At 53.0% G+C, this 9,282-nt stretch overlaps 1 protein-coding gene across 1 annotated transcript; it reads right to left on the bottom strand.

Moving 5' to 3' along the window:
* Positions 1 to 5,986: 5,986 nt before the first annotated feature.
* Positions 5,987 to 8,827, bottom strand: LOC119297675 (probable purple acid phosphatase 20). Its single transcript, XM_037575371.1, has 3 exons — positions 8,383 to 8,827; positions 7,071 to 7,362; positions 5,987 to 6,973 (listed from the first exon to the last, which is right to left on the bottom strand). Exons 1-3 carry the CDS (start codon positions 8,545 to 8,547, stop codon positions 6,120 to 6,122), a joined length of 1,311 nt encoding a protein of 436 aa, XP_037431268.1. The 5' UTR covers positions 8,548 to 8,827; the 3' UTR covers positions 5,987 to 6,119.
* Positions 8,828 to 9,282: the final 455 nt, after the last annotated feature.

Below are 9,282 nucleotides of genomic sequence, written 5' to 3'. Positions count from 1 at the left end.
GGTGCCAAAGTTTAACTTAAAGTTGAAGGTGGCCATTAAACAGATCATGAAACATAGGCATCAAGTCAGCTTTAATAATACCCCGACATTTCTTATAGAATTCGGCAGGGAAGCCATCTGGACCAGGTGCTTTATTATTTTTTGTGTGTGATATCGCTTCAAACACCTCCTTCTCAGAGAAAGGAGCAGTGAGCACCTTGTTCTCATCATCCCGAAGTTGAGGAATGTCATCCACCATGCTCTCATCGAGGGCGACATAATTCTCTGCCGGGGCCACAAACAAAGTTTTATAATAGTTGGTCATATACATTTTTAGATTTTCATGACCAACAATCGTACCCTCATCCTGTTCAAGTTGAATGATTCTCTTTTTATATGTTTCCCATTGGCAATCATATGGAAAAATTGTGTGTTATTATCTCCTTGAACAACCCAGTGCACTTTTGCTCTAAGTGCCCATTTTAATTCCTCTTCTCTAAGTAGCTTCGCCAGACTCACCTCCGCTTCTCTTTTATTCACTCATTCATCCATGTGCAGTGAGGTTCTTTCAGCCTTTATGTCAAGGTCATTAATGATCTTCAACAATCTTTCTTTCTCTTTCCTATAAACTCCACTATTACTCTTACCCCATCCCCTCAAGAACTGTCTAAGATGTCTAATCTTATACTGCCATTTATCAATATTCGACTCTCCCCTTTGCTCCACTGCCATTCCCTAGCTATCAGCTCAAGGAAATCCTCCCTCTCGAACCACGCAGTCTCAAAAGAGAAGACATTCTTGTTTTCCCAGTGTACCGCTTCACCGGAGTCTACAAGAAGAGGAGTATGATCAGATATTCCCCTTTGTAACGCCTGCACCGTCACTAAAGGAAATTTTTGTTCCCACTCAATACTCGTGAGAACCCTATCAAGTTTTTCATAAGTCGGATTCGGAAGGGTATTTACCCAAGTAAATTTCCTTCCTGTAAGGTCAATCTCTCGCAGGTCCAGACTTTCAATGATCGCATTGAACATAAAGGACCATCTGCCATCAAAGGTTGTCATTGTTTTTCTCTTCCCTTCTTCTAATAATGTTGAAATCTCCACCAACCATAATTGGTAGCATTTCGTCCCCACAAATCCTAACCATATATGCAAGGAAGTCAGGTTTGAGCTCAGGTTGTGCCGCCCCGTACATAGCCACTAGAGCCCACCTGAATCCGTCAGCTTTCGATCGCACATGGAATTTAACAGCAAAATCTCCCCAGAATACGTCAATCACCTCAAGGGTCTCGTAATTTACTCCGAGTATGATCCCTCCAGATCTTCCTCGAGGTGGTAGACAATGCCAATCAAACTCTAGACCACCCGAAATAGTCTCGAGGAACTGCGAGGTGAAATTGTCGTGACCTGTCTCAAGCAATGCAACAAAATCAAGCTTGTATTCCAGAGAAGCCTCCACCAAGAACCTACGCTTAGCCAAGTCCCTAAGACCTCTGCTATTCGAAAAATGCCTCTCATGGATCATCATGAAATTTCTTCTTGAAATTAAGCCTTGCACTTCGACATACAGCTGAAAGGCCATATACCTTTTTTTGCCATTTGCGTCTAGGTTCCTCTGGCATGATCTCACAGTCCACATGACTGGAATCATCACCGAGCCCTACACATGATTGCAGAGGAGCCGCATGCCCCTCCACTTCCAAAGACTCACGGTGAAGAGGATTTGTAGGAACTAAGTCCTCGCATAAACCCTTTAACTCGCACATTCCCAACTCATTAATCTCACTCTCTTTCATTGGTTTTACAGTGGCATTATTTTTAAGCATGGTCATCACTCTATCCGTTTTTAAGTCAAGAAGCTTATTAATAGAAATAGCTACCTCACGATTATTATCATGCAGAGAAATGCCCAACTTATCAGCTCTAAGTAAAATATTGTGCTCAGAATAATGTAAAACCAAAATATTGGTGTTAAAAGACAAACCTGTAGAGGATTCGATGTCTCGAATCTTGGTCGCCCGCATGGCGCGCCCCAGCTGAAACTCGTCAGCATATGGCTGCTCCTGAATCCGCCTGCTCAACCTCATCCCTCTAGAAGTTGGATCTGGGATACCCCCAAAAGCCACCACCTCATGGATGGAGAAGCCGTCTCCCGTCCACCAGAAGAAGACGTGGGATGTGGCACTGGAGCGCCCGCCTCCGGTACCGGCATCTGAACCACGACCTCCGTACCGGCATCTGAAGTCGCCTCCATAGTCATCACCTCCTGCGACAATTGTGGACAAGGCAAGGCCCCCCGAGAAGTCGGAGTAGAAGGGGCCCCGAAACCCTTCATGACAACTTTCGCCTCCTGCGACCGTTGTGGTGAAGAAGCATCTCCCCGAGGAGGCATGATCGGAGACGCCGCCCCAACGCTCAACGGATCTTCCAACTCAGCAGACGGAAGATGGAGTGAGACCGCATGCCTCGGACTCCTCTCCCAAGGTGATTTGGGAGGTGATGTCATGGAAGCACCCCCCTTAGCAAAAGTAAAACGAACGGGTGATAACGGAGGCAAAGGTGCCCAGGTGCCGAAACAGCACCAAAAGATCCAAAGTGAAGCCTTGCCCTAGGCGTCGACGTGGTAGCGGGTGTCGTGCACTCCGTAGACGTGGAATGTGAGGCAACATCCTCATACCTCTCTCTCGGAAGCCGAAACGGTGTCAAGTCCGCATCCATACCACGCTGAAGCCCCTCCATAGGCGTCGAAGTGGACAAAGTCTTGCCCGTTGGGGCCGCAGATACCTGACCTGACCCTCCGGGGGTAGATGAATGATTAGCAGACTGGTCATGGTCCATGAGATCATCCTGCCTGCCGTCCCCACCATCAGGACCACCGTCCGTACCCATGCCCATGTTTGCATTTTGGATCAATGGAGCTCCCTCAATCTCAATCCGCAGATCATAAATCAAGCCCTCATAGACCCATCCTAGGAAACACGGCACCGCATCCACATCCAGAACTCCCACACGCATTCGTGCAATGCCATGCTTGCGAGTGAAAGGCATATCCACCTCCAAGGTCTTTCCGATAAGAGTACCAACACTCCAAGTCTCTAGGAAATCGTTGAGTGGCTCCGGTGGAAGCCCAAAGAACCTGACCCAAAGCTGAGTAAGCGGAGTTCCCACCGGATCGTTTCGCTTCCACTCATCGAATTCAAGAATACAAGAACTGCCCGGTACCTTACACATGCCAAACTCATTAATCTTATCAAGATCATACTTGTTGGGTAGTCAACCTTAAATGTCTTCTCATCAATCCGAACGAGCGCCCACTGAAAAGACGAGGAAACCAGTCTCTTAAGCTGCAAAATAATTTGGTCCTCAGACAAAGTGCCCTTAGTCACACGAATCACACCAGTTCTGGCATTCTCAAGCCTAGGTCTGCAAGACCTCATCATGGGTGCCTCAAAGAACATAATTTTTTCATCGCACACTCCATAAAAGTTCACCACCGGCTTAGGATCTGAAAGAAGAGGGCATTCGGCCTCATGTTTCGGTCTCAAGCAAATATCACACAGCTCCGTTGTACATCCAACCGCATAGTGACCGGGCTCTCCACAACGAAAACAGTAAATCTTCTCCCTCTTACGCTGACCTTTGCTCACCTTGTCCGCTCCGCCTTTGTCCGCACCATCCTCCTCCGGCATCGATGTTGCCGGAACAACCACATTAGCAAGGTCTCGAACCATCGCGACCGCTTCTGCGGGTAGTCGTTAAGCCACCGCCGCGTCTGACGAGTTCGAGGCCCCGGCCGGTATTTCTTCCACCGATTGCTTGGTAGTATCCAGGGCTGGGTCTCGCCGTGGTGGTGGGTCGCGCCGCAGGACACGGCCGCTGGCCCGACCAAACCTACCCATGCCACCTCGTCCTCCTATGAAGGCGAAGCCTCCCCGGCGCGGGACAAATTGTTGAGGACCCGCCAGCCCTTGCACAAAGCCCCCAGATGGAGCACGGAAACCACGGCCGCCGGCATCGCCACGACCGCCGCCGGACCAAGCACCGCTGCCATCACCATTGAACTGACACGAGTGTCCACCATAACCACCACCGCTGGCCCCTCCACGACCATCACCGGTCGTTGAGCTACCACCATAGCCATCAGAGTGACGCGCTGGACCTCCATATTCGCCTCCGCCATGGGCCACACCACCTGCACCTCGGGCCACGCGCCCGAAGCCAGCTCCGACGTCGTGTCCCGCAAGGCCACTTCGCCCGGCGTTCGCGCCTCCGCGCCCACCAAAGTTCACCGCCCCACAAGCGTCGCCGTGCCCACCATTAGCCGCCACAGCCGACCGGCTCGCTCCCGATCCGAGCGATGACTGCGCCCATTAGACGTAACTGCCTGCACCGGTGGAGGATCCGTCCCTCTCCCCGCCATGAGCATAGCGTCAAAGGAGACCCTGTCGATCGGCACCGCGTTTGCTCGCACACGTCGCGCTTGACCTACCCCGCGAGAACGAAAGCCAGGTCGCGCCCACGTCGGCCGAACCCTAGTAATGTCCATGCTGGGTTGGGCCACCACCAATTGCTCCCGCAGCCCATCCTGACCCGCCTGAGCCGCATGCTCAGAAAAAATCGTTGGCTGGGCCGCATGCCCTGAGCCCACATGATCCTCTCCCGAAACCGGCCCTTGTTGGCCCAATAAGCATTTCAAACGCTCTCTATGAGCCTCCTGGATCGAGATCTGCTTCCCCTCCTCCTCCGGCGACAACGCCGGCCGCCGCTCCTTCCGCCGCCGTCGTTGAACCTGCAACCAAACTCCCGGATTTAGAAAATCACCCAGCGTTAACACCCGCAACCTTACCTTGGGAATCGGTCCCTGCCAGGGCCGAGCCGTAGTGCGCCGATGCACAAGCCGCCAGATCACTTTCTTGCGATCCTTCGGGTCGACGCCGTCTCTCGCCAGATCGGCCATCGGGACCAACGTCTCGACCACCAACTTGAGATCATCTTCTTCGTACCCCTGGTTCAAGAGCTCACAGATCAAAGTAGAACGCGAACCCAACGCTTCCGGCGAGCTCGGCGCATCCGCCATGACCGGTGCCTCCGAGGGTTTATCCTCATCCTTGGTCTTCCCCCTCATCGCCCTCGTTAGCTAACGCCCAAAACCGTCCCCCCACTCGCCGATCGAACGGCTTGTGGATCGCCACAAGCATCCCTGGCAGAATCGCCTAGGCCCCCCTCATCGCCCCCACGGTGGACTTATGGTTAGTTTGGTTTGCATCCACAAGTCCATGCCTGGGTTAAATAGGTGCCTGGACTAGGCCTGGGAAGACAATGGTTTTCTACCTGGCCAGGCAAGCATGTGGTAAGGTCGTTTGGTTCGTGCCTGGCCTGGCCGTGATTCAAAGTGGAACCGTACATATGCTAGTTACTGCATCAGTACATATTAGTAAGCCAGGCAACTATTTTAGAGTCCAGGCATCGGCCAGGCATCCGAATTCAGACGCCTGGACCAGGCTAAGTACGTGCATGCAGTTTTTGACCAGGCTAACCACATGTATATCCCTCCAGGCCAGGCTAGTGCAGGCATGACCAGGCTACCAACCAAACGACTCTCAGGCAGCTCCCAGGGAGGACTCAGGCCAGGCACAAAATGGTCAGGACGCCAACCAAACTGGCCATTAGAATTTAGCTTGGGGACAAATTGGTAATGTGGATTTGTCCTTTAGTTCCGATGGCACCTGCCCGCCCGCCTCCGCTAGCCGGCCGCTGCACGCTCCTTGAGCAAATGATTCAACTTTTTTTCTCATGAGCAACCGTCGTCCCACGACACAGTTTGTTGACATGAATTGGTGTTTCTCTCGTTGCAGCCACACATGGATTTGTTTTTGAAACAATTTTTTTTTTAAACAAACACACACACATGGATTTGTGCCGGTGTCTTAAAAACGAAAGGTTCCCGGTTAGCAGTATCAAATCTTGATATATGATCAAGTAACGAGGCAGTACTACATATGACAAACAGTAACAGGAACAATCTTTGTCTCTAAATCATATACTGTGTATATACATATTTATATATTTATATATATTATATATAAAACACTATTTTTGGTCATGGAGTACGTTCTGGCATCAGGTGCTGTTTGGTCATCATTTTTTACAGGCCGGGTTGGACGCGAGACTGGTGATCCAAGTCTGGTCAGCCACCACCGGCTCGTCATCGTCGTTCCGGTGCCACGTCCACAGGGCGTGCGTCACGTTCACCACCTGCAGCCTGCCATGCCCGAAGCTGGCCTCCCGGAACACCGACGTCTTGGGCTGCGGGTCGATGTACTTCTCCGCCAGCCCTTCCCGGTTGCCGCCGTCTCCGATGGTCACGTACACCGCCCCGCACTGGTCCTCCTTGTCGCCGTAGACGCGCGCGAACCTCTCGTAGGCGTGCACGTGCCCGGCGAACACCGCGTCCACGCGGGCGCCGTAGAGCAGCGCCTCCATGGCGTCGCGCATGCCGTCGCCCTCCCCCTGGTGCGCCTTGTTGCTGTTGTACCACGGCGCGTGCACCAGCGCCACCACGAACGCCGTCTTCCCGCGGTCGACCCCGGCGAGGTCGGCCTGCAGCCACCTGTGCTGCGCCGTGCCGGCGTCGTAGTCGGTGTAGGAGCCCAGCATGATGACGTGCACGGCGCCGCCGGCCGCGTCGAAGGAGTAGTAGAGGTTGGACCCCGACGGCGAGGCGCCGGCGTCGTACGGCATGCGCCACCGCGCGTTGTAGGCCTTGAAGGGGTGGCGCTCGATGAGGGGGATCTTCTCCACCTCGTGGTTGCCCTCGGTCACCATCCAGGGCCGCGCGCTCGCCAGGGGCTCCACCAGGCGTCCGTACGAGTCCCAGCGCGGCTGGTCCAGGTCGGCGTACGACAGGTCGCCGGGCAGGAGCAGCATGTCGTAGTCGGCGGCGGCGATGTGCTGCAGCGTGGAGTTGGTCCACTCCGTCTGGCCCAGGTCGCCTGCATGGATGCGCGTCCGCATTCCATTGTATGAGACTTTGAAAACTGAAACGGAAAAACTGAGACTCTAACGGCAAGATGCATGCAGGGACATTACCGGCAATGACGAAGGTGAAGGGGAGGACTGACGGGGGCGTTCGGAAGGAGAACTCCCGCGACGTGTCGGAGCTGCAGCGGTAGTAGTAGGTGGTGCTGGGTTTCAGTGGGCCGACGACGGCGTCGTGGATGTTCCCCGAGTGGTACAAGAGGTAGGAGTAAACGGCGGTGGTTCCGGTGGCGGAGAAGGGGTACTGGCCTGAAGCCGTGCCGTAGTCCACCGTCGCCGGTGCGTCGTCGTCGGTGATCCATGTCACCCTCATCTTGTCAGGGCCCACAGCCGACACATGCGCCTGAAAGTTGTACCACATAATGATTCAAATCCACTAGTAGTAATAACTTTTTGGGGCATTTAACGGTGAATATTGGCTTAGCGCCAAGCAAAGCATTTCGCAAGAGCTTTCAACCACATCAAGTGTGATGTTAAACGAGTCTTAATACACACTATCTATCGTTCATGAGATGAAGCTTGATGTCAGATTTTGTCAGTCTTCTAATGCACATTAGGAAACTTTCCAACAGTTAGGAAAGAGAAGGCGGGCAAAATTAGACTGAAAAGTATCCTAATTTGCATAAACGGATACACTGAATGCAAGTGTGAACATTCAAAGGCGGTGGTTTATGGTTTCTAGCGTGAACTGTCCATACCAACAATTCAGTGCTCTGATGCGGTATAGTTTCACACAGGCCGGCCAAAGTTTGGCAGATAATGAAACACTCGTATCCAGTTTTGGTTTGGTTGCTTTCCTCAAGGAAGGAAAAGGCAAGGCATGGGCGGTGGCTCAAGATTGCCATCATTAAATTGCAGCACTATACTAGTAGTAGTAGGTTCTATACAAATTTGCAGCGCTCCTGCTTTCCTCCATGGACCATATTAAGGTACTGCCAAGAAATGTGCTAGTGGGACTCACCAAACTATGGCGCCTAGGCCAAACCACATGCCGACATCAACATGGTCAGGAACGACAACCAAAATCAAGATCACGAGGAACTCCAAAGCAGAGCAGCAGAGGGGATGGTTGTTGCTGCGGGGGTTAGGATTTTGGTTGGAGTGATGGACTTGTCACTCATGTACAAAACACTTTTCTTCCACTAACACTCAATCCAACAGAAAAATGAAACAAGGGAATGGTCTCCACGGGGACGAACAACTGACATGGCATTTCAGGATTTCAGATTGCAAAATGGCCTGATCACGCAGGCCGGTCGGTGTCTCAGGATCTAAAGGTGACGGAAGAAACCCCGCCGAGAAAGAAGCGACATCGCCATCTATCTACGGGGAGTATTGATCTGAGCAGACGCGCGGTACGTACCTGCTGCGGCGTCTGGCCGCCGGCGTCGGCGTCCCGGCGCAATGAGAGCGTCGCCCTGGGCCTCGGGCGCACGTACGGCGACGTCACGGCGAGGCACGCCGGGGGCAGCGACGACAGCGCGAGGACGAGAAGAGCCAACGCCACCGTGCCCCTCATCTTCCCCATTGTCCTGATCTTGGACTGACAGGAGGCGAGGGAGTGAGAGGCGATGGATGGCTTGATGGGGGCGCGGGGCGGTATGTATAGTAGGAGGCTGGCAGGTTGCGCGCAGGCGACGGACGCGATATACTACTAGTCTTGTTTTCTAGAGCGCACAATACTGGCGGGCTGCCGCTGCCGTGGATGGATTTTGGATGTGTTTTCAGGTGGGAATCTGACTCGTGGATCCGGTATTGCGTCAACCTCGGGTGACTTGTGTCCTGGACTAGACTAGCGTTTTTGGTGCGATAGCGGGGAAGCGCGGCTGTGGTGTAGGGTGGGGTGCCAACTGCGAGGCCGTGTTACCCTCTGTTCTTCCCTTGGCGGTTTACGCGGATTGGGGGATGGGACTTGGTTTGGGTCCGCCGTTGCCCGTGACGTGATGGGAATGGCTCTTCCCAAATCCATTTCCTTTCTTTTTTGGCTGGCTGGAGTGGAGATCGGTTAGCTGCAATATTGTGACCAGACGGCACGGAACTCTACATCAAAAACGAAATGTAGATGTCAGCATAGTTTTTTTCTTCATCCGAGCTACCGTCCCTCAATGAGATACTAGAAACGAGTGAACGCTTTCGTTTGCGCTGGGAGGCCCTTCCATGTTTGTCGACGCGCGCTGCACGTCTGTGTCTGCCCCCTAATCAACTGGCCTCCACGTGTCATTTACCCTCGCTCTCCTCATCATCTTCCTTGGCAAAGAAAAGT

This window comes from Triticum dicoccoides, chromosome 5A (genome assembly GCF_002162155.2).
Source record: "Triticum dicoccoides isolate Atlit2015 ecotype Zavitan chromosome 5A, WEW_v2.0, whole genome shotgun sequence".
Lineage (NCBI taxonomy): Eukaryota > Viridiplantae > Streptophyta > Magnoliopsida > Poales > Poaceae > Triticum > Triticum dicoccoides.
The sequence above is the reverse complement of the archived record's forward strand: the minus strand, read 5'-3'. Positions and strand labels throughout refer to the sequence as shown.

Coding starts and splice junctions, on each gene's coding strand:
- LOC119297675 (XM_037575371.1), bottom strand. CDS start 8,547: ATGGGGAAGATGAGGGGCACGGTGGCGTTGGCTCTTCTCGTCCTCGCG. Junction 7,363..8,382: donor GCGGCCAGACGCCGCAGCAG/GTACGTACCGCG, acceptor TACAACTTTCAG/GCGCATGTGTCGGCTGTGGG. Junction 6,974..7,070: donor CTTCACCTTCGTCATTGCCG/GTAATGTCCCTG, acceptor GCATCCATGCAG/GCGACCTGGGCCAGACGGAG.